This window comes from Periplaneta americana, chromosome 17 (assembly GCF_040183065.1).
Source record: "Periplaneta americana isolate PAMFEO1 chromosome 17, P.americana_PAMFEO1_priV1, whole genome shotgun sequence".
In the NCBI taxonomy this organism is placed as follows: Eukaryota; Metazoa; Arthropoda; class Insecta; order Blattodea; family Blattidae; genus Periplaneta; species Periplaneta americana.
The window spans coordinates 104519435-104544792 of record NC_091133.1 but is presented as its reverse complement, the minus strand read 5'-3'; the positions used below and the strand labels follow the sequence as shown (position 1 = coordinate 104544792).

Sequence of the window (25358 nt, the reverse complement as noted above, 5' to 3'; positions counted from 1 at the left end):
GAAGGGCAATATGCAAGTGTTAGTTCTGTTACTTTATAGTGTGATGTAAATAATAATAATAATAATAATAATAATAATAATAATAATAATAGTCACCGGCGTAGCTCAGTCGGTTGAGGCGCTTACTTGCCGATCCGAAGTTGCGCTTGGGCTGATTACCTGACTGGGCTTTTTCCGAGGTTTTCCCAAACCGTTAATAAATTTTCACGTGCCACTTTTCAAGCTTAATATACATACTTTACACTTTATACAGAATATTGAAATAGCTAATAAATTACCTGTAAAAATAATATCAAATTTGCATACTTTTTTACAACTGTAATTCATTTACATAATGAAATATACAATTAATTAAATATCTACTGAAATGTTTTAAAGAACTACATCAACAACATAATCCAGGATCTTTTAGCTATTCCTTCAAGAAACATTATTTTTCTTAATCGTTACCTTCAATATTAAATTTTCTAAAAATTTTTATTAAGAAAAAAATATTTCCTGAAGGAATAGGTAAAAGATCCTAGACTATGTTGTTGATGTAGATCTTTAGAATATTTTTGTAAAAGAAACATGCAGATATTTAGTTAACTGTAGGCCTATATTTTACGGTTGTAAATAAAATTATGCACATTTTATATTATTTTTACAAATAATGATCTATTTTAATATTCTGAATAGTGTTTTATAAAGTGTAATGTGTGTATATTAATCATGAAAAGTTCTGTTCATTTAGCTTTTATAGTAGCTGAGATATAAAAAATGAATTTCACTGAAGTTCTGCAGGCCAATAGTGTACCTCCACCTCTTAACGACGCTGTATCAACGATTTGGTTATTTAGCGTCGATGGAATTCCTGATAGCGCGATCGTATTTGGCGAGATGAGGCCAGAAAAAACATCATCAGGTAATCAGCCCAAGCGGGAATCGAACACACGCCCGAGCGCAACTCCGTATCAGCAGGAAAACGCGCTATTGTCTGAATTACACCAGTGGCCCTAGCCGTCAAGTTTGTACAGTAGTATATCGTGAAATTAAACATTTATATTAAACTATGAGAGTATTTCAACACAGATATCCATGTAACTTACATGAACTTTGTTCTAAAGATGTCTGAAAACGCTTCTCAGTATTTATCGTTTAAACAACAAAATTATAGGCTTTTCCATATGGTTTAAAAAGAATAAATATTGTCAGATACAGCTCCAGTGATAAAGCATTCCTCCAATCTGAATTCCAATGAAAACTATAGAGCCAAGGGATTATGCAAGGCTGCCTAGCCTTCAAATTCCTCATTTAACACCGATCATATTTTGATAATAGAGGTACCTGATATCACAGTGAAAGTCGCTCAACACCGACTTTGTCCTCTAGAAGTTTGCATTTCGGCTCCTTAAGATTTAAATCCCGATCTAGAGCATAGGGATTTTGTTAACGGTACGTGAGTTCGATTCTTGTTTCACAATGTCTCGCGGTCCACTCCACCTGGCCAGGGTTGGATACATCTTCTCTCGCGGTGTGGCTTTTGATCTCTGGCCGAACGGGAGGGGATAGTCGAGAGCGAGGAGTGGGAGGCCTTGATCTGCGTCTGCAATCGGCATATATAAGCCCGCTCGCCAGATTGCCGCCACCGCAGACACCCTGTACATACACTGCAAGCTTCGTTACAGTTTCAGGTAAGTCTCTAGACATCCGTGTTTCCTCCACGCCTCAATATCCACATTTTTTTTTATCTAATATTGTTGTAAATGTACTCATGCCATGGTAGAAGCCATGTGATTTTCAGAGTTTTCTAAATTAATATATTTCATTCCTTAAAGGATAACTTATTTATAATATCGAGGCAAAAGTTATAAAACAATAACTAAAATATTGATAGTTTACATTCAAGTAAATCCTTCTTATACCATTTTAGTAATTATGTATAAAATAAAAATAAGACAAAATTTTTCTGGAAATAATAATAATAATAATAATAATAATAATAATAATAATAATAATAATAATAATAATAATAATTAATCATCATCATGAACAGCAATGGGACAAAAATCTTTTCCGATCACAAAAACTCAACTAAAATATTGATAGTTTACATTCAAGTAAATCCTTCTTATACCATTTTAGTAATTATGTATAAAATAAAAATAAGACAAAATTTTTCTGGAAATAATAATAATAATAATAATAATAATAATAATAATAATAATAATAATTAATCATCATCATGAACAGCAATGGGACAAAAATCTTTTCCGATCACAAAAACTCAACTAAAATATTGATAGTTTACATTCAAGTAAATCCTTCTTATACCATTTTAATAATTATGTATAAATTAAAAATAAGACAAAATTTTCCTGGAAATAATAATAATAATAATAATAATAATAATAATAATAATAATAATAATAATAGTAATAATAATAATAATAATTAATCATCATCATGAACAGCAATGGGACAAAAATCCTTTCCGATCACAAAAACTCAACGCAAAAGTTTGTTTCGTTCGACATCTAGGATCCGTTCTTAAAATATGACTCCATCAATTCTTTTCATTTTGCATTTCTTCCTACAAATGAAGACATTATTGCAAAAACAGCCCTAGTCATTTTTATTGAAATTCAGTTAAGCACACATTTGCTAATATTTAAAATGTTTATAGACTCCAAAAATTACACATTTCAGGTGCAATAGCCACAAGGATAAACACTAGTTGTACGGAAACAGCTGACATGTGTTGTTCTATTTATTTTTATTATTTTCCTAAAAAAATAGCAGTTTTGGCAAGGGTTGTTTTTGTAATAATGTCTTCAAATCAGATATTCGTAATTCATTTATAATAATTATAAGGTTACTATACTAATTTCATCTCTTCGAGTATAGCCTGCAACTGACCTTAGAAATCTCATTTCGGTTGTCTCAATTTTCCTTGAACCTGGTCTATTCAATGCCCAGTTTTCAGATCCGTACATCAACATAGATAGTCATGGCTTTTATAGTATTTAAGTTGTGTATCCTTTCTAATCTTTTCTGCCAGGTATAGTTTTACTGTACTGTACATATATTGAAAAGTATTCAATTTATTTTACACATGAACTTCTTTATCATAAGTTATACTGCAGTGCAAACAATTAAAATGGCTGACTTGTTCTATAATTTTGCGGTTTACTATCATCTTTAATGTCATGGGATGCTTTCCTAAAACTGCTGTAACTTTTGTGTTTTTAACTGAGATTTCTAAATTATATTCTGCAGTAACTTTGCATAAATGTTGAGTGGCTACCTGTAACTTATTTTCTGAATTGGCAAATATCACTTGATCATCTGCAAACATCACAGAATTTAAAATCTGTGAACCTAATTTAAAATGTTTTGAGATTGTTCTGTCATTCAATCATCGCTGCATCAACACAGTGTTAAGAGTTGATGATAATGGACACCTTTGTCTAGTAGTATAATAATAATAATAATAATAATAATAATAATGATAATAATAAAGATAGGCCTATCCTCTATATCCGCCATGAAGTACATTGAGAGGCAGAAGGTAGAGTTTCATGCTTTCCTGACTAGAATGAGGTGATGTAGCCGGCACGACGCGCGAGGCTCCCATCACCTGTCACCACACCCGGGAAAGACCCGGCCGAGGAGACTGAGTGAACCTCGATGCCGTTCTGGAAGTTTTGGCAGCAAGAAAATTCCGTCCCCGCCCAAGATTGAACCCAGTACCTTCCAGTCCGCAGCCAGTTTCTCTGTCATCTGAGCTGTGTGGTCTATAATAATAATAATAATAATAATAATAATAATAATAATAATAATAATAATAATAATAATAATAATGATGATGGGAAGATGATATTAAAATGGATTTGAGAGAGGTGGGATATTATGATAGACTGGATTAATCTTGCTCAGGATAGGGAGCAATGGCGGGCTTATGTGAGAACGGCAATGAACCTCCGGGTTCCTTAAAAGCCAGTAAGTAAGTAAGTAAGTAAGTAAGTAAGTAATTAATAATAATAATATAATAATATAATAATAATAATAATAATAATAATAATAATAATAATAATACTTACTTACTGGCTTTTAAGGAACCCGGAGGTTCATTGTCGCCCTCACATAAGCCCGCCATTGGTCCCTATCCTGAGCAAGATTAATCCAATCTCTACTATCATATCCCACCTCCCTCAAATCCATTTTAATATTATTTTCCCATCTACGTCTCGGCCTCCCCAAAGGTCTTTTTCCCTCCGGCTTCGCAACTAACACTCTATATGCATTTCTGGATTCGCCCACACGTGCTACATGTCCTGCCCATCTCAAACGTCTGGATTTTATGTTCCTAATTATGTCAGGTGAAGTATACAATGCGTGCAGCTCTGCGTTGTGTAACTTTCTCCATTCTCCTGTAACTTCATCCCTCTTAGCCCCAAATATTTTTCTAAGAAACTTATTCTCAAATACCCTTAATCTCTGTTCCTCTCTCAAAGTGAGAGTCCAAGTTTCACAACCATACAGAACAACCGGTAATATAACTGTTTTATAAATTCTAACTTTCAGACTTTTTGACAGAAGACTAGATGACAAAAGTTTCCCAACCGAATAATAACAGACATTTCCCATATTTAGTCTGCGTTTAATGTCCTCCCGAGTGTCATTTTTATATCAGTAATAATAATAATAATAATAATAATAATAATAATAATAATAATAATAATAATAATAATAATAATGAAACAGGATCATTGTATTGAACGTAAAATACATCGAAAAAAATATTTCTACAGATCATAAACATTATTTAAATCAGAAATGCAATAGTTTGAAGCAGACAACACTAAACAACACTACTACTACTAACAACAACAATAATAGTGATGATGATGATGATGATGATGATGATGATGATGATGATGATGATAATAATAATGAAACAGGATCGCAGTATTAAACAAAAATACATTGAAAAAAAATATTTTTTCATCTGGAGTGACAATCAAGTTAATGAATTTAAATTAAGAATTGCATAGATAGAGCACTTTATTTGTTTTCATTTCTTTCAATATAGGCTTATAGGACTCTGATCAATATACTCTCAAAATAAATACAAAGAAAATCAATTAATTCTAACTCCATATGAAGAAGCTCTTTCTTCTGTGTATGTGTATACATTTTCAGTCGCCTATAAACTCTCAACCCTTCTTTTACTTTTTATCCCCTATCACTCCTTTTCCTTACGGCAGCCGAGCGTTCTCAGCAATCTGTTCCGCTCGCGAATCGCGAGTCTGCTCATTGAGTACAAATAGTTTAGGCCTACAGTCCTGTGCTTGCAGTGTGAAGTTGATTGAATAACATATTTTCCTCTGAAAGCATATTAACAAAGTCATCTTAAAGCCCTGATTTTCACCCCCAGGTTACCATGGAGATCATAACGCTGCTGCTCTGCTCCGCCGTTTTCATCGTTTCCTTCGCGTTTCTTCTGCGCCAGGGAGCCAAGAGAGTTCGCTTCGCGCAAATGGTTAACAAGTTGCCAGGACCGCCCGCTTACCCTATACTCGGCAATGCTTTGGAGATGATTGTGCCTCGCAATCGTGAGTATCTGTAATTAACTAGTCGTTTCCTGCTCTTCAAATTCCCTCTATTACCAATCCCATTGACGTGACGCTAAATAAGCTAGTACTTTACACATAGTCGTTAAATAACATACTTAAAAAACACGCAATTTATTTATTTTTCCAGGTCTGTTCCAAGTGTTTGACCGCAGAACCAAGCTGTACGGTCCGATTTTCAGGGTCTGGCTAGGCCCAGTAGCCCAGGTCAGTCTCACGAGACCCGAACACGTCGAGGTAAGTTATTTTATTATTATTATTATTATTATTATTATTATTATTATTATTATTATTATTATTATTATTATTATTATTTACTTAGGAAAATATTTGGGGCTAAGAGGGATAAAGTTACAGGAGAATCGAGAAAGTTACACAACACAGAACTGCACGCATTGTATTCTTCACCTGACATAATTAGGAATATTAAATCCAGTGGTTTGAGATGGGCAGGGCATGTAGCACGTATGGGCGAATCCAGAAATGCATATAGAGTGTTAGTTGGGAGGCCGGTGGGAAAAAGACCTTCAGGGAGGCCGAGACGTAGATGGGAAGTAATATTAAAATGGATTTGAGGGAGGTGGGATATGATGATAGAGACTGGATTAATCTTGGCTCAGGATAGGGACCAATGGTGGGCTTATGTGAGGGCGGCAATGAACCTCCGGGTTCCTTAAAAGCCAGTAAGTGTATTATTATTATTATTATTATTATTATTATTATTATTATTATTAAGCCACCGGCGTGGCTCAGTCGCTTAAGGCGCTTGCTTGCCGGTCTGGAGTTGCGCTCGGGCGCGGGTTCGATTCCAGCTTGGGCTGATTACATGGTTGTTTTTTCCGAGGTTTTCCCCAACCATAAGGTGAATGCAGGGTAATCCATGGCTAATCCTCGGCCTCATCTCGCCAAACACCATCTCGCTATCACCAAGCTCATCGATGCTAAATAACCCAGTAGTTGATACAGCGTCGTTAAATAACCAACTAAAAATATATTATTATTATTATTATTATTATTATTATTATTATTATTATTATTAGCAATCTCTTCACATTTTCCATACTTCACAGACAGCTAATTCAGAAATTGAAGTTCATACAATTTAGGAAGAAGTATGGAGAGAGATGAATGATGAAAAATAATTAACTATTCCTTTATTTTTCCAAGCAGAATATCCTGTGTACATGGAGCTTCATTATGCTCTACTTGGTCAAATATATACAAGGTGCTAAAAAAAGTCTATATTTTGAGGAGGGGCAGTATTCATCAAAGAAAGGAAATAAAGTCTAATAAACATTGGTCCTAAAATTAATATCTTTCGAGAAAAGAGTACTTCATCAACATTACAGTAGATGCTCAATGTGATTTCCATTAAAAAAAAGCCTTTAATACTCTGGAAGGTGGTAGTAGTCATCAAAGCAAAGTCTAATAAACATGGGTCCTAAAATTAATATCCTTCGAAATGTAAGTGGGTTTCCACTTATTCATCAAGTCATAGCAGATGGTCAATGTCATTTACATTACAGAAACAAAACTTTCAATATTCTAAGAGTCGGTGGTATTCATCAAAACAAGAAAAGAAGTCTAATAAACATGGGTCCTGAAATTAAATTTGTTACGAATTAAGGGCTTTTAAATTAGCATTGTAAGAACCGTATTATACAGAGCAAATTGGCTCATACGTGTCGCATGGAACTCGCATTCGGGAGGTCCGTGGTTCGATTCCGGACCTACCAACCTGACTGTGGGTTTTCCGTTGTTTTCCACTGTTACTTAGGCAAGTGTCGGGTTGGAATTTTCATTGCCACGTCCATTTTCCCTTCCCCTCCCAAGCAGAAAAAGAATTTAGATTTCATATTGTATCATTCAACTTCCTCATCTCATTCAATAGACATATTCAGCCAATACGCGTGTCTTCATCCGCTTACGGGAGGGGGCGTCCTCTCTACAACCGTTCCTGGGTTCCCAGCCTTCCGCAATATCTCTGCCAGGATTCATTCCTCAAGAGTACTTCCAAGGGCGTTTCGACACCTTGGAAGGGCCGTTGGAATGGATCCTGTGCTGCTTGGTCACCTTGGCGGTGTGAACTTGGAGCGGGGGAGGGTAGGAGGCCCCATTGGGTGAGGGGTAACATGCGGCCGGAGGGCTGGTACACCCTCATCCTCATTCATCTCATAACATTCGGGGTGCACAATAGGCCTCAGTGTGGCCGACGTGCGAAGGGTCGTTCTAACCCGCCCCTAGCCACCGTGACCTAACCTAACCTAAGAACCTCTTTGGTTTTTCTTATTGGGTATATAATATCATATCGAAAATGCAGTGAACAAAAAGTTAACAAGATGTGAGTCCCTAAGACGTAGGCCAGAAGGGTAGCCTACATTACAATATTGACCATCTCATGTGATGCTAATAAACAAGTACTCATATCTCGGAGGACACAATTTTAGGACATGATTATTAGACTTTATTTTCTTGTTTCGATGAATACTGACGCCTCTCAAAATATGAATGAGGTTTTTTTAACGATGTATAATCTACAGAATCCGCGCCTGCAATTCCATCATCAACTGGCACTAGAACCCTGGGTGGGTTTTGGCCGCTCGTACAACAGTCCTCCATTCTGTCCTATCTTCAGTCTTCTTTCTCCAACCCCTCACTCCCATTATTTCCAGGTCCCTGATGACCCCATCCAGCCATCTCTTCTTAGGTCTTCCTTTCCTTCTTCTGTTATGGACTTTCCCTTGTAGTATTCTCTTGGGAATTCTGTTTTCGTCCATTCTCTGTATGTGTCCCAGCCATCTCAACCTCTGGGATTTTATAAATTTGACAATATCTTGTCCCCCAATCAGTTGATTGACTTCTTCATTATAACGTATCCATCATTCGTTTTTTTCATATACTGGTCCGTATATTCTTCTTAGAATTGTTCCCTCGAAACACCATAGGAGATCTTCTTCTACTTTAGTTAGTGTCCATGCCTCAGATCCATATGTTATTACCGGTCGAACTAAAGTGTGGTATATGTTTAGTTCGGTTGTTCTCGTAATTAGCGGACTACTAAGCAATTTAACATTTGCAAAGTATGCTCTGTTGCCTGCCAGTATTCTGTCCTTAACAGTTACGCTCATATTGCAGTTGTAATCGATTATGGCGCCCAAGTATTTAAATTGTTTAACTGCTTCAAACGTCGTATCTTCTACTGATATGTTTTGAGGAATGTTTCTAGTTTTGGAGGTAGGCATTACCATATAGCGCCTGAAATTAGATTCCATAATAACAGTATTATATACCGAACTCCAGACTTCAAAACAATGAATCAGCGTTAACAAACATGGGGCGCCGTGCTACATATGTGTTTCGTTTTACTATTCCCCCACCTTATTTCGCTGCTTGAGTTAGGCTATTATGCACCGTTAATTAACACCTTAGTTAAGAGATAAAACGATCACGTGGATCCAATTTTCCTTATCAGTGACAAAATATTCCGAGCTAAATACTATTAACTACATGGGTAAGAAGTTTCAACATGAGATTTTACGAAAATACGCTAATTCGTTAAGTGACACGTCCCTTCAATAAGTATACAAATCAAATATTTAGGATATTATGGCTTTCCAAGACCGTATATATCTATAACAGGAGCGCTACAGTTTACTATATACTTGTTCTACGTAATTGTCGCTCGACGGACCTTACGTAACACATGTCGAGTTCCATCTCGGAATTGAATCATCTTCAACTGGCGCAAAGTCCAGCAGACGTATTGCGTCTCGTGACGTATACGCGGACTTATCAAGTGAACGTTCACCCTCTGACACGAAGAGTCGGCCTCGGTGGACGAGGGACTGCTTTCAGACCCTGGTGACGTAAATGAACGTAACTTAAGACGCTGATGACATATTACAGATTGATCTGCCTAATGCACTTTCAAGACAATAATTTTGATCAATTTCACTGTGCTAACATCTAGCGACTGCAAAAGAAGTCACGTTATTTGCATGGAGTAATAGCACAGTCTAGTATATACAGTCATGAAGCTCAATACGTAGTAAATATGCATCCATAGATAGTTGCTAGCCACTAGGATCGCTACTATCGCCTCATTACAGACAATGAGCGTATTCCGAATCTCACCGGTGGACAATCCGATGGCATCACGGTGTTCCGAATTCCACCGATGACGTCATTGATGCTCCACCGGTGTCGCACCGGTGCCATCAGCTTGCAGAGGTGGTGGCAGTCTCCATCAGCCACCATCAGTGAATCTGATTGGTTCTTGTATAGGGCGGGAATTAGCAGACGAATAACATCGTGCATTGTTGTGTCATGGCGGTGTGTTCTGCTTTAGTTCTGCTGTATTGTTTGTAATGAGCACAACGTAAAAACAATATGTTAATGGCTTATGAGCGAACATGTCAACGGACCCGTTATTACTACCGGTTTAAGAAATAAATTGTTTATGCTATGTTTTTTTGAACGAGATGGAAGTACGAAAATTTCGCAAAATTTTGCTAGCGTAGCACAGACAACAACTTGTACAGTCGCCATGACAACCATCAATCCTTCCTTTTGTTCCTTATTTCGCTGCAACGTGACGTCATTGATGCCACCGGACCGGTGAGATTCGGAATACGCTGAATGCGAAATAGTACCTGCACAGTCTATTGTTCCTACTACTCTCACAACTCAAGCTTCATAACATAGAAATGGCCAATCTAACATTTTTTATTTTATTTTAGTATGTTATTTTACGACGCTTTGTCAACATCTTAGGTTATTTAGTGTCTGAATGAGATGAAGGTGATAATGCCGGTGAAATGAGTCCGGGGTCCAGCAACGGAAGTTACCCAGCATTTGCTCATATTGATTGGTTTGAGGGAAAACCCCGGAATAAACCTCAACCGGGAATCGAACCCGGGCCACATGGTTTCGCGACCAGACGCGCTAACCGTTACTCCAGAGGTGTGGACCCAATCTGATATCTATGTGACTAAGGCTAAGAGTATAACTTTCTTGGAAATGGAAGGCGAACAAGGTATGTTTCTTCATTTACTACGCGACATGCAATTCTACATTGTGGCAAAGTATGCAGTACTTACTAGGGTAGAAAAATTAAAATTACGTTTTATTTAACGACGCTTGCAACTGCCGAGGTTATATCAGTATCGCCGGTGTACCGGAATTTTGTCCCGCAAGAGTTCTTTTACTTGCCAGTAAATCTACTGACATAAGCCTGTCGCGTTTAAAAGCACTTAAATATCATCGACCTGAGCTGGGCACAGAATGCCAGCACTCTACCGACTGTACCACCCAGGTCGACCTACCAGGGTAGACAGTAACATTTTAGTCTATCTTAACATCATTAATTAATATTTTATACAGTGCAGTATCATTAATAAGTCCCGCGCCGTGGCGTCGTGATCTAGGACTTGCGTTACGGAATGCGCGCTGGTTTGAGTCTTCATGAGAGAGGAAATTTTCTCATGAAATTTCGGTCAGTGTATGGGACCGGTGCCCATCCAGCACCGTGATGCGCTTGGGGAGCTACGATAGGTAGCGAAATGCTGTTACGAAAGCCAGCTATAACGGCTGGGGTGCTAATCACACGATACATTCATTCTGATTGGATGAGCTACGTTTCGAAATAATATAATTATAAGTAGTCTATTTTCGTAAAATATGCAGAGACTAGTAAATGCGTTGATATTTAGAATAATTATAGAGAAAAGATTTAAAGTCTTAAGTTAGAGTATTTTTCGTACATAGCAGATTATAAAAATTATCATCAGAAGCACTATCAAAAGTTATGTAATTTAATTAACAAAAAATATATAGACTATTAGGCTATAAAAGTATAAAATTGAAATAGAATAGAATACGCAGCGGAACTTATATTTCCAACTATGTAAACGACATTTTGACAACAAATCACTGTACCAATCTCCTTGCATACCTTCTATAACGTAACAGTTATAGGGCATTGAACATTTTTAATAACACGACTAAAATATTATTTACTACTCACTGTTCGATCCGGCGGATATCAAAGTCCATGTATGTCACTGATGACGCTGTTAGGTTAAAGAACAAATCGCTGACGAAAACGAATGACTGTCGTTCTAGTCCCATTCACGAGATTGAAAATATAAAAACAAGGGTAAACGATGCAGTGAAGTCTTACGTAATATGCTGCACACTATAGTATACTACAGCGTACACACATACACAAAATGAAAAAGATAACTGACTGCGAAGCAATTGAATTTTTGCACTTATGACTTAAAAGGTTTAAACTTATTTTCAGTCACCGCTATTACTACTGGTGATTTTTCGTAATCGACCATTTATTTCTCTGAACAATTGAAATCATTCTAACTCATAAGCGCTCCACAAAATCACTATCATAAACAGAAATACCAATTACGCAAACATAGCATTAAAATATTCCCTTTCAATGAAATTTCAGCGAGACTAGCGCCATGAATATTTATAATAGCAACTCACATTTCAACATAACAGTAACCGAGTATAGTAAGTTTGATTTTTAGCAAGAAGTTTTCGGATGTGAAAAGTGCTTCAGTCTTGTAATTTGTTTCCTTGTAACAAAACCATCTGCAAACAGTAAAAATATGCTAGTCGTGATAATAAATAAAGAAAAAGAAAAATTCTCTCTCTTTTTGCCTCAGGAAAGTGGTACAGATTAAGTATTTCACCTGTAAATTAAAATGAATTATATGAACAGTAAACTACTCCGATAAAAATCAAGATAATTGGTGATGTGGGCCCATTAACATCTGAAGTCTGTATCAGTGTTACATTAGAAAAATACGTAACATTTTCGGACTTCAAGACATATATTCAATGTGTACCTACATCAAAGTGTTATTGATATTATTCTGTTAACGATAAATAACTTAAGATTTTATCATTAACAATTTTTCCTCTTAAGAGAGTTCCGTAGAGAAATGAAGAATATAGGCCCACCTATTTTAAGTAAACTTTCATTACAACCAGGACTCGTTTCTTTCCAGGTGATTCTGCGTGATACGAAGCATCTTGATAAGTCTCTCTCTTACTCCTTCATCCGACCCTGGCTTGGAGAAGGTCTCCTCACTGGCACAGGTATGGCATCAAAGGAGCGCCAAAGCAAAGTTACGAAATCCAGAGAATTATGACATTTACAGTACTTTAAACAAGTAAAGCCCCCGGAAATCTGTATCACTTTTAAATTATGTGAAGGGTTCAGAGCCATAGTGGGCCAAGCGCCATTTATTAAAAACGGAGAAAGCAGGGCTTAAAGTTAAGTGAATGCCACAGTTTAATGAAGATTGACATATCATTTAGTTTTAATGTGTATACTTTATATTACTTGCTATATGTTTCCATTGAATTTTGGTAATAACTTCATTTTAACCCTTGTTTTCTACGGTTTTAGTAAATGGCGCTTGGCCCACTATGGTTCTGAACCCTTCATATGTTCTATAATTATGTGTTTTTTATAAGAAACAGAAACGTTTAAATATAAAACTATGTTAAGAAGTTACATCACCACCACCACCACCACCACCACCACCACCACCACCAAGGCATGGGCCTATTAACCCGTTCTGCTCCCCAATAAAATATTTGGCGTATCATCCTTCCAAAACAGTAGGTCTATTTTATTTTCCTATGTTTCATCGTTCCATAGACTTGTAATAAAATATCTTTTTACAGGTTCGATTCTCGACCAGTCTCTGTATATGCTGAAAGCAGATAATTTTTTTATGTATTTTATCATTTGAATTTTGTATCTGTAAATCATCTCATGTTGCTAAAAAAATATATACAGGGTGTCCCATTTATCTTGATCACCCCAAATAAGTTTGTACGCAAGCACCAAATGAAAAATTGTTTGTACAAAAGCTGTACAACTGAAAAGGGGCGTTGTAGCGTTATTTATTAATGAGATACGCGTACTAATATTGTTTCTTTAAGTGATACTATGTATTTATTATTCAATATTTCAATTAATCTCGTCAAGACCTGTCCAAAAATGTATCCATGTGGGTCATATATATATATATATATATATATATATATATATATATATATATATACAGGATGTCCCACTGAAATTATTAAAGTCAACTTTACAGGGAGCTATACCTGAACGCCAGATTTGTATAATATACGTTACTGTTCGTTAACAGAAAACCACACATTTAAGTCACAAAGAGCGTGGTGTGCACTCAATGTTGGGTCTCTGACATCTTGTTAACCCACTTGAGGTATGTGGATATCAAGGGAATAACTGTGCCTGGGTATGGTAGAGTTCTTGGGTTGCTCAGTCGGTAGAGCATTGGCGCGCTCAGCCAAAGGTCCCGGGTTCGATACCCGGCCTCGGAACAATTTTTCCCTTAAATTATTCAAAGGGCTGTAGTATTATAGATGGTTATGAATTGATGATGATCATTTCTTTCGAACTACATATACTACACATTAAGAAACTAAGAGAATGGCACAATAAAAATAACAGGGACCCGAACTACTCGGATTAAACCTGTACCACAGCTTCTCAATACACTATGAATTTCACATAATTTTTGTCTGGGATCGTACCTTAATTCCTTTTCGCGATAAGCAGTAATTTCACTGAGTAGCACGTGGTTTGACTTGATAATGAAGAAATGGTGGAATAGTGTTGAAAGAAACATGACAGCCTTTCTTCAATAAACATTAGAATTTATCCAACACAAATTCCATACTGAATTTGCTAGAATTTGAACCCAAGTCTCTAGCGTGGAAAGTCAATGTACAAATTTTGTGGGTAACAGTACACCAATATTCAGTGAGAGAGTAATATTCGAAATACCCGACGATTCTCAGCACATCAGTCATTTAGCATTGGATTACTTTCAGGGGCCAGGTGGCACTCTCACAGGAAGCTTATCACACCCACCTTCCATTTCAAGATCTTGGACATGTTCGTTGATGTTTTCGTCGAGAAGAGTGAAATTTTGGTTAAGAAGCTACAGTCGAAAGTGGGAGGCAAGGACTTCGACGTATACCCCTTCATCACCCACTGTGCACTCGACATAATCTGCGGTAAGATTTTCTACCTACCCGAGATTTGACTAATCATAAAGAAAATCCATTTCTACCGTCAGAAGAAGTGTAGCTTGAACTTTTTCAATTGCTGGTGAAGAATAAAAAAACTCAAGTTTTCTAAAGTTAAACATACCTTTGTTACAAGGTGAATAAAAAGCGTAGGCCTAAGAAGGATTATTCTACTCGTTGGGGGTCATTAAAATTGTTAAATTCATGTGACTAATATATTACTTTCTGTATACCCTTTAGCAATACAAATGTTCAAGCCACAGCTCTCCTAAATAATCCACTATTGGTTTCTCTCTCATTGAGAACAATATTATACAATCTGTACACTAAAATCAATACGTACAGAGTGGGCCAGAAGTCAGATCTAATATTGCTTATATTGAAATAAAGCATTTGACGCAAGCGAAAACTAATTAAAAAACTATTCCTAGGCTGAGAGGGATATTTTTTCCCCTTTTTTATTTTATTTATTCAATCTTCCTCAACTTGGTGAGGTTTCCAAAGACAAAGTATGTTAAACAGTAACATTTAAGATGACATTAAAAATGTTTTACAAGAAATTTGTTCACAATAAACTAAAATTTACAGTAGATAATATTTCACATAATGAAAATTTCCAGTAAAATAAAAATAAAAAATACAGATAAAAATAGAATGAGAATATTCAATTTTAATTTAAATACAAGTGTCGCCGTAAAATCTGCAGAGAACCCTTTAAGGCTATCATAGAAATTTCTTTAATTGTTTTTGTTGGGAGTCCAAATTTATGACAGAATGACACGAATTGTTTTGTTATGGTCCCTCTAGCGCCCACCATTAATCCGATGACTTCTATATCCCTGAATTTTATATGATGTTTTGTAATAAGGGATAGTTGGTTCATAAATTGTCCTTTTGTTTGTGGCAATAGTTTGTCACTTTTCTGATAGAGTGAGTGAATTTTTATGTCTTGGCTACAAGCCAAATTTTTTCCGGCCCGCTCGTTTATTAGTTTATCGTTGTTGATGTGAAACGTTGCGTTGTCTTCATGTTGTAAGCAATGACGAATTCAAACATATTATACGAACGTCTCATCATTAGGGTGTGGGTTCATGAAAAACAGCGAACTAGTGAAACCTACGAAGAAATCAGAAAAAACTTCTTCCATCGCTTTAAAAAAGCAGTTCCAATTGAAGTCAATCTCCGGAAACTGGATAAGAAGATTTTCTCAACACACTTTGTATTGGATGCATAACGCAACGGAAGACCTAAAAATATATCGACGATGATGTCAATGACCGTCTGAATGAATCATTGGTACGTTTACCGTTGGCCTCCAAGAAGTCCCGACTTCACGACGCGAAAACTGGCTGTGGTCCTACTTAAAATAAAATCTTGGAAGGATTCGGATGAATTCTGTTGAACAATTTAAGAGAGAAATTCTCCGAATCTTCAGTACAGTCACTTCCGAAATGCTCAGGCGGGCAAGAAGACTCACATGGCGGTGCATCCAACTGTGTATGGAAAATAATAGTGCGCATACCGAAAGGTTAGACGTTTCACAATGACACCAATAGATCCACGCAAGTCTTTTTTGCATATTTACTTCCATTAATATTGGCGAGTTCAATAAATAACGTTTTTAAGTAGCTTGTGGCATTTTATTATTTTATTATTTCATAAACTAACATAATAACATATCCGATCTTTACTTATGGCCCATTCTGTACATTGTTACCAAATATTATTGAAGATGATGCTACTTTCATTTATTTTATCAAAATGCATACATTTTCAACTTTAAATCTGGGAAAAACTCGAAGAATATGTTCACTGACACAGAATAGAAAAACAGATTATGCTTCGATATCTGGATTTCTTGGGATCTTTATAACAAACAGAACTTTTGCTTTCTATTAACAGAGACTGCAATGGGTATACAGATGAATGCCCAAGAGGAAACCCACTCCGAATACGTCAAGGCAGTCTATGAGTGAGTACCATTTTTTTTATATATTTTCACAAGATATTTAGCCTTCATGATCACCACCCTCACCAACTACAGCACTGCTCTCTTAAATTGGCTGAGCGTGTTGGGAATCAAATCAATGGCTTTCCCAAAACACGTTATGAAATGTTTCAAATAAAACAATTTTATCTCGAAAAGGAGGCAAAATTGTATGAAACAATTTGTTTGATATAATACCCTGAAATTAAAGAAATTATTTACGGTTCATGGATAGACATATGTTCCTCTTCTTCATACTGATTTCAAAATGTCTGATTCAGAATCAGCGAGCTGACCATGCAGCGCTCTGTGAGGCCGTGGATGCACCCGAAAGTAGTTTTTGACATGACAGCAAAGGGGAAAAGATACGCAGAATGTCTCAATGTTCTTCACGGCTTCACCAACAAGGTAAGTCTGACTTTTCTAAGAAGATATTGAATACTGTGTTGCGAAATAGACTAAAATAATGATGTATCGGTAGGTATATTTTTAATTCGCTCTGCCACATTATGCTTTGTGGAGAGAAGTTTTACGCAGCATAAGCACTGCCTAACTGAATATCTTAAGAGTTTCACGTCTCAATCCCTGATGAATTATATTATTGTTCACTGCAACAAGTGCAACCATGAAGGAGGTGAAAGTAGTGCGAAGTAAGTTAATATACATTTTCTGTGTGGTTAACTGTATAAATTCATTGTAAATATGTGTATTATAATGTTGTAACACACTGAGTTGTGTATAATATAAATAAACGTGGTAACATAATGTGAAGTGTGAGCAATAGGTGGTTTAATATTTTGAAGCGCATTCACGGAACACTAAAAATATGTAGCTGAAACGACTGTATCGCCAAGTTTAATTGTGGTTCTGGCTGTATGAAGACAGAACATTGCATTGCCTTGCATGCAGCTCAAGGTCGTACTTATAGTAGATGTTGCTGTTAACTTTGGGGTTTACAAACCCCAAATTCGCTCTCTTAGTAATCACTCACTAATGGCAGTCATGAAACCAAAGTCTTGATCAAACTTACTACCATACCCTATCAAGGATGATGCTATTCTTACAGAACTTTACTCCTTGCTGGTCTACAGTAGAACGTTCTGCTTTTCTTCTTCTTGCTGCATGAGTTACACTTTTTTGCTACTTTATGCTGCATTTTATTAGGTCTTCCTCACGATTGATTTCCATAGAACTTTTCATTATAAATTATTTGAATTTTTTAATTGTTAATCTGAAGTATATAGTTTTGCTGTCCACTTCCTTCTATCTACAAGGCTCAAAAGTAAAACAATATTTAATCCTTAAGTGTGGCATTATATCTTTTTCTATCTAATCTAATCTATGGATATCTTCTCTTTATTAACTATCTTTAATTTTATTAAAGGTTTCTGCCTGTAAGGGATACGAATGATTTAATCCTCATTGTAAAATATCTATGTATGTTGAATGAATATCTTATAACCACTTGTTCTATTATTATTTTGGGATAAAAAATGTCTGACGCTTTTATTAACTATGACTATAAGATATGATATATATTAATTAATTATTTTTTTGTTTTAAATTACAAAAAATCTTATTTTACATTGCAGGTTATTAAAGAAAGAAAGGCCTTGAGATTGCAGAAGGCGAATGAACCAACAATTACAAATGAAGAGGATGAACTATTGGGTAAGAATGTAGCATTTGTTTATACAGTAGACCCTTGCTAATCCGGCCGTTTCTTGCACAGGTGGGTGCCGGATTAGAGAGAGTGCCGAATTACCGAGAGTGCTTAAAAATATTATTTAATGCAATGTTAAGCTGCGCCAATCACTGTACCTGCACTTGTAAATCTAAACTAAAACATTCCACAAGTGGCTGCGTGGCAGGCACGTGTATACATATATATTATAAAATGTATATACGTGCATAAGTAATACAGTATAACACATAGCATTACTGCAAATTTCCCAGAAAATTGTTACAGCAGAAGTGACAGGAAGTATAGTAGAGGAGGCCGGATAACTGAGAGGCCAGATTACTGAGGGGCTGGATTAGCGAGAGTGTACGCGAATCATTTAAACATCAAAACAAAATTAGATTGTCAAGCCAGCAGAATTCCAGAAAGGTCTTGGTTGGCTATACGAGGAGACATTGAAATAATATATAATTAAATATCTGTTTTAGTTCAATATAATTTTAAATAAAGAAGTATATAAAACTATAATATTTGCGTGTTGTGAAGTATCCTTTCTTACTTTCACAAATAAAATTAATTCTGTAATGACTGCAGGCAAGAAGAAAAGACTGGCTTTCCTGGATCTCCTGCTTGAGGCAGCTGGCAATGGCGCAAACATGTCAGATGTGGACATTCGAGAAGAAGTCGATACTTTTATGTTTGAGGTAACGAAACAACTTTTTCTTGAATTTTATATACCACTTTTGTCTACACATTTTATATTTATTTTGACTTACGTGCTGCTTCTGCTATTGCAGGGACATGACACAACTTCTGCTGGTATTTGCTGGTCACTGTTTCTGCTCGGTTCCCATCCTGAAATACAGGTGAGTAGAGTTATATGTGCAGAAATAAGTAGAACAGTCTCTAAATATACAATACAATACAATATAATGTAATATAATTATACAGAGTACCGTGGTACTTTAAGGCCATGAATTGGTGAAAATAACGAAACGATCATTAATATATTGAAATTTTTAACTCTGAAAAATTAACTAATGTTTCAGTTTTCTAAATCTATGCTTATTTTGACCCTATGACAATTTAAGGGCCCTCAGGACAAATCTGAAGGGACCAGTGCGTGCGTGGAGCTGCAGCCCTTTAAACAGAAACTCAGATGTCATTCTGACAGACTTTGTTCTTCATTCTAATTAATTTTATTTTTCATTCAGTTCATATTTCCGATTGTTATGTATGAGAAAAATGTAAGTGGTAGACCTGTTTAGAAAAGAAGGATATCGATAATATACATCATATACATATTGTACTTTGATACTTGTTTTCTCGATTTTTCAATTTTAAACATTTTGTAACATTCAAAATGCTCTAATGAATGCAGTTTTCCTCCAATCTCAGTGAAATTTTGCACAGAAATCCATAAAAGCACGTGAAGTAAATTGACACGTGTATTTTCTTCTGCTATTGAAAATATTCAAATCACCATGTGTTGAGGATGTGATACTTACTTACTTTACTTACAAATGGCTTTTAAGGAACCCGAAGGTTCATTGCCGCCCTCACATAAACCCGCCAGCGGTCCCTATCCTGTGCAAGATTAATCCAGTCTCTATCATCATATCCCACCTCCCTCAAATCCATTTTAATATTATCCTCCCATCTACGTCTCGGCCTCTCTAAAGGCCTTTTTCCCTCCGGTCTCCCAACTAACACTCTATATGCATTTCTGGATTCGCCCATACGTGCTACATGCCCTGCCCATCTCAAACGTCTGGATTTAATGTTCCTAATTATGTCAGGTGAAGAATACAATGCGTGCAGTTCTGTGTTGTGTAACTTTCTCCATTCTCCTGTAACTTAGCCCCAAATATTTTCCTTAGCACCTTATTCTCAAACACCCTGAACCTATGTTCCTCTCTCAGAGTGAGAGTCCAAGTTTCACAACCATACAGAAGAACCGGTAATATAACTGTTTTATAAATTCTAACTTTCAGATTTTTGGACAGCAGACTGGATGATAAGAGCTTCTCAACCGAATAATAACATGCATTTCCCACATTTATTCTGCGTTTAATTTCCTCCCGAGTGTCATTTATATTTGTTACTGTTGCTCCAAGATATTTGAATTTTTCCACCTCTTCGAAGGATAAATCTCCAATTTTTATATTTCCATTTCGTACAATATTCTGGTCACGAGACATAATCATATACTTTGTCTTTTCGGGATTTACTTCCAAACCGATCGCTCTACTTGCTTCAAGTAAAATTTCCGTGTTTTCCCTAATCGTTTGTGTATTTTCTCCTAACATATTCACGTCATCCGCATAGACAAGAAGCTGATGTAACCCGTTCAATTCCAAACCCTGCCTGTTATCCTGAACTTTCCTAATGGCATATTCTAGGTTGAGGATGTGATAAGTTTTAAAAAATTGAAAAATCAACAACTAAAAGGGTACATATTTTTTTCTCAGAAAGTAATAAGAAAAAATATGAAAAGAATCTGTCATATTTTACATACATGTGTTAGGAATAAATTAAATATAACTTTAGAGAAAAATTATGTAAAATTTGAAAATTGGGACAAACAATTCAGTATTTATAAAAAAACAACAAAACTTAATTATAAGTAAACTAATAGGAATATTAAATTGAAAATTTGTGTATTGCATGATCACATTGTAAGAAGTATGTGGTAAGAGTTTCAGATTAATTGGTGTAAAAATGTAGACGTTAGAAATTTCACAGATCCATAGCCTTAAATTATTTAAAAATTTATTGGAATTCCCTCTTAAATATTAATTGATGAACCACTACGGTCGCTAAGTGTTAGAATGCTGGATTTACAAGCCAGGAAGCTGTGATAAATAATTAAATTTAAAAAATTTTATACTTGATTCTGGATTGACTATTTGTATGAAGGAAAACACACACATCCAAATTAATAAGCCTAGCTGCTCAAAACCACTAAACCAGTCCACAATGATGAAGAGAAAGAAAAAGAGAAAATATTAATTGTTACAAAAGAAGATAGTAATATTCCTTGCATTCATTTAATACCCTTACATACAAAAAAATCACTTCTGGATTATGGTACCCCCCCCCCATTTCCATTTCGTATAGGACTACATATGGAACAGGGTCTGATTCTGTATCTTCTTCCACAGGAAAAAGTCTACGAGGAACTGGATAACATCTTTCAAGGTTCAGACCGTTCTACGACAATGCGAGATCTCAACGAGATGAAGTACCTGGAACGATGCATCAAAGACGCTCTCAGACTCTATCCCAGCGTGCCGTTCATTGGAAGAGTTCTAAAAGAGGACACAAAAATAGGTGAGTTAGTAGTAGAAGATGGAAAGAATCTAGTAACATCCCATTGTTATGTCTGAACTTCAATTTTCTAACTGAAATGAGAAAATCTAAACCAAATATTCTGTATTATGAGAGCCAAAAGATATCCTGAGACATTTTTTATATTGACAATTTCAGAGTACCATTATACAGTTTTGAAATGTTCACATATCCAATCTATTTAGCTCAAATTGCACTTGTTTGCATTGTTGCCCACAGGAGATTACACGTTACCTGCTGGGTGTATGATCAATCTGCAGATCTACCACGTTCATCGGAACCCTGATCAATATCCTAATCCTGAAGCATTCGACCCTGACAACTTTTTACCCGAGAGAGTGGCAAAGAGGCATCCCTACGCATATGTCCCTTTCAGCGCTGGACCCAGAAACTGCATAGGTCAGAAATTCGCTCTGCTGGAGGAGAAGACTGTGATCTCGAGCGTTTTGAGGAACTTCAAGGTCGAGTCTGTTGAACAACGCAAAAATCTCAACCTCATGAACGAACTCATCCTGCGACCAGAGTCTGGCATCAGATTACGATTGTTACAGAGGACAACACCTGCTTGCTGAGGTCACTGACACAATGAAATCGAATGGGGAAAACCAAAGAAAATAACTGCAAAGAGGCGTGGACCTCACAACAAACGTTTAATTTCCATGTTATTAATGAAAAATCGTGGAAATACGAACAGACAGCTTTGCTAATTCTTCAATGAGTTCATAGCCGATGTGTGGTTTCGCTAGTTCTTACAGACAACCAAGAATTTTTTCAGCCAGAATGTATTGTAATGCTCCAATATAAAGTTCTCTCTCTAAAGTTGTTATATCTAAAACATGTGTTTGTAATATTTTTGATCTCGTAACTGCTACAAACATAATTACAGTTAAAGATACAGGAAAACTGTTGTGGCAAGGTGAATTCTTGCACTATTTTGATAAAGAAAATGTCCTACATTAAAAGATATCAGATACAAAATCGAAATGACTGTATAAATGTCTCCTGTGAATTATACTGCAGAGTCGTGTGGAAAGAATTTTACCTACTTCAGTTGCGATGAGACTGTATGATTTGTAAGAATGTGATAAGTTCCATACGGTTCTTTTCTTTCACCAGGATTCTATGAGCTACATTTAGAGGATGGACAATCCTGGAGGAAGATTTATCGCTATGTAAGATGTGAAGAAATGTTCAACTGTTTGTTATGCTCCTTTCAGTACAACTTCTTATGTTATTGACAATTTGAAACAGAAATTGTAAATATCAATATGAAAAGGACGTAATTTTATTTTTACTTTGTACTAATTGTAAGTATGAGATAAATGTTGTTCCTTTATTTATTCCATTTATTATACTGTAGATTTATCTCCCACTTTAGGTCTGAAACTAAAAAAAAATAGTGAAGTTAAATGTAATTTTAATGAATGTCAAAACAATGAGGTATACTGTATTTCTTCTTCTCTTCTGATATCTTTTCATCTTCTTCTTAGTACTGGTTAGATATAAAACATCTTTTATCTGCCGAAGACTATGCTACAGTGCTGTCTGGCAAGGCCGAGATCTTTGTCAGGGGTGGTATTAAGTCATGATGGAAAACTGATAGTATGAGAGCAGAGGAAAACATAAACTGTGCTAACACCATCTCAGAATACAAAAAGTTCCAAACTAATTTAATGGAATTTTAAACCAGGTCTTCAGTACAAAAATCCAAAAATCTAATTATGTACAAAATAAAATATTCTATGAATTTTGTTTCGTATTCTTCATAATTTTATCACTTACTTTTATGTTTTGGTAAAACAAGGTTACAATTTCACAAAATAACTTTGTTAAATGATTTCGTTAATTTGACATTTCATTTTATTGCATTTATCATGTATTTAAAACCTACTAAGTACCAAACTATTAATTATTAATCTCTAGGTTAATGAAATAGTCCATATGTGAGGAGTTATCGTCGATTATGGACAACATATACATTATGAGCAATTTACAATAATGACCGAAGTTCTTTATGAATAGAAATGCAGATGAATGAGAGTCCAGGACGGATAGTCTTCACAAGGAACAGTCATCATGACACAATGTCTGTCCATAACTGTGATAATATGTACTGTATATAAGAGTTGCATTTCTTCTGCTTCTGAATTATTATAATTATTACATGTATTATAATATTTATACTGTAATTTTTTACATGCAGTATGTGCAATAAATTACATGCTATCTATCACGAACTCAATTTCTTTTTCTCGTCTCAACTAAATATTGACTACCCTAATGGAAGAATTGAGAGAAAGAGTTTAACAGTTTTTTTTTTTTATTATTTTATGAAAATCTCAAGGCTCAAATTATACAAAGTGTTTCAGATCTGGTGTTACTAACTTTCAGGGATGATGGAGGAGGGCACATGTATCAATTTGAGATAAGGGACCCTGGTCTGGAAATGACCGAGTCGAAAGTTATAAGCAAAAATAGTTGTGTGGAAATGGAATAATTTTATTCTTCTGTACACCTTATTTATGTGTATTTATCTGCACATCTTACGCATACTGTATTCATCTGACGTCGTTCAGTGTGCTGTCTGAGGGGTTGAGACAGGAAACTACACTAAAGCAATGCAGATGGCGTAATGTGCAACGGACACGGTCGGTCCTGATATGCACGTCTGTAGACAGTAGTGTATATGTACAAGTTGCAGTGTCCAGTCGATCAGTCCTAGTGAAATGGAGGAGTACACGTGAGTGGAATATGCAGACCTAATTTTCGAATACGGATGAGCCAATGGGAACAGCAGACAAGCTCACAGATTGTATTGGGCCAAGTACCCAAGTAGGAGAGAGCCGGCCCACACCATCTTTCTACGAATGTTCCAAAGGTTAAAGGAAGGAGGGCACGTGGTTCCAAATTACAATTTCATTTCCACACAACTATTTTTGCTTATAACTTTCGACTCAGTCATTTCCGGACCAGGATTCCTTATCTCAAATTGATACATGTGCTCTTCCCCATCATCCCTGAAAGTTAGTAACATCAGCCCGGAACACCCTATATAAAACTCTAGCAGTTCCAAAACTGCTATACAAAGCGGATGGTAACTTCGGTGATAGATCATGAGGAGAGATTTGAAAAATCTATATAAGTTTTTTCTCTAACATTAATCGTTTTAGAGGAAATCGTTGTTTCTATGAAGTATTTGGCAACATCACGGCTACTGTAACAACTCTACCAAGCGCACTCTACACTTCTTACCTTCCCCTCTCCCTCTGCTGTACTCGGTCGATGAGGCGCGACAGTGCGCTGCGTTGCAAGATTCATTTTAACGATTTTCGCAATTATTCAATTTAAATTCATGGCTAAACGGCTTGATATGCAAAATGAGGTTCAGGAATTAACGGTTCAGATTAGTTTTACCTATCTGCTTGTATAGCAATCAGCCATTTCTCTTGGGTCATTACTAGGGCTAGGATTTTGATGAAAGTGCATCTTTTTTCTAGTAAGCCAGAAACATTGCTGCTTTAGTATTTATATGTTATGTGATAAACTGAGTGTTTTAAGACACATTTGTTAGGGCATTTTTTTTTGCATTTTTTTGCCTGTTTCAACTCATAAGAACATCTTTTGT

General features: G+C 35.9%; 1 protein-coding gene and 1 long non-coding RNA gene across 6 annotated transcripts in view; one reads left to right on the top strand and one right to left on the bottom strand.

Annotated features, from left to right (window-relative positions):
• LOC138692681 (uncharacterized) overlaps positions 1-25358 on the bottom strand; it is a 214634-nt gene that overhangs the window by 98431 nt on the left and 90845 nt on the right. For 4 of the 5 annotated variants that reach the window (XR_011330102.1, XR_011330101.1, XR_011330103.1 and 1 more), the window contains exon 1: positions 19159-19240. The exons of the other annotated variant lie outside the window; for it this stretch is intronic. This is a non-coding gene — a long non-coding RNA (uncharacterized lncRNA). Of the gene's footprint in view, positions 1-19158; positions 19241-25358 lie in introns of those variants that run through there. 5 annotated transcript variants of the gene reach the window in all.
• Positions 1533-23970, top strand: LOC138692680 (cytochrome P450 4C1). The gene is made up of 12 exons (XM_069815801.1): positions 1533-1673; positions 5420-5597; positions 5746-5852; positions 12647-12737; positions 14517-14702; positions 16617-16686; positions 16983-17109; positions 18294-18372; positions 18977-19086; positions 19180-19248; positions 21547-21715; positions 21953-23970. The coding sequence occupies exons 2-12, from the start codon at positions 5426-5428 to the stop codon at positions 22303-22305; spliced, it is 1533 nt and encodes a 510-aa protein (XP_069671902.1). The 5' UTR covers positions 1533-1673; positions 5420-5425; the 3' UTR covers positions 22306-23970.

Coding starts and splice junctions, on each gene's coding strand:
- LOC138692680 (XM_069815801.1), top strand. CDS start 5,426: ATGGAGATCATAACGCTGCTGCTCTGCTCCGCCGTTTTCATCGTTTCC. Junction 17,110..18,293: donor TTCACGGCTTCACCAACAAG/GTAAGTCTGACT, acceptor TTTACATTGCAG/GTTATTAAAGAAAGAAAGGC. Junction 19,087..19,179: donor TCGATACTTTTATGTTTGAG/GTAACGAAACAA, acceptor CTGCTATTGCAG/GGACATGACACAACTTCTGC.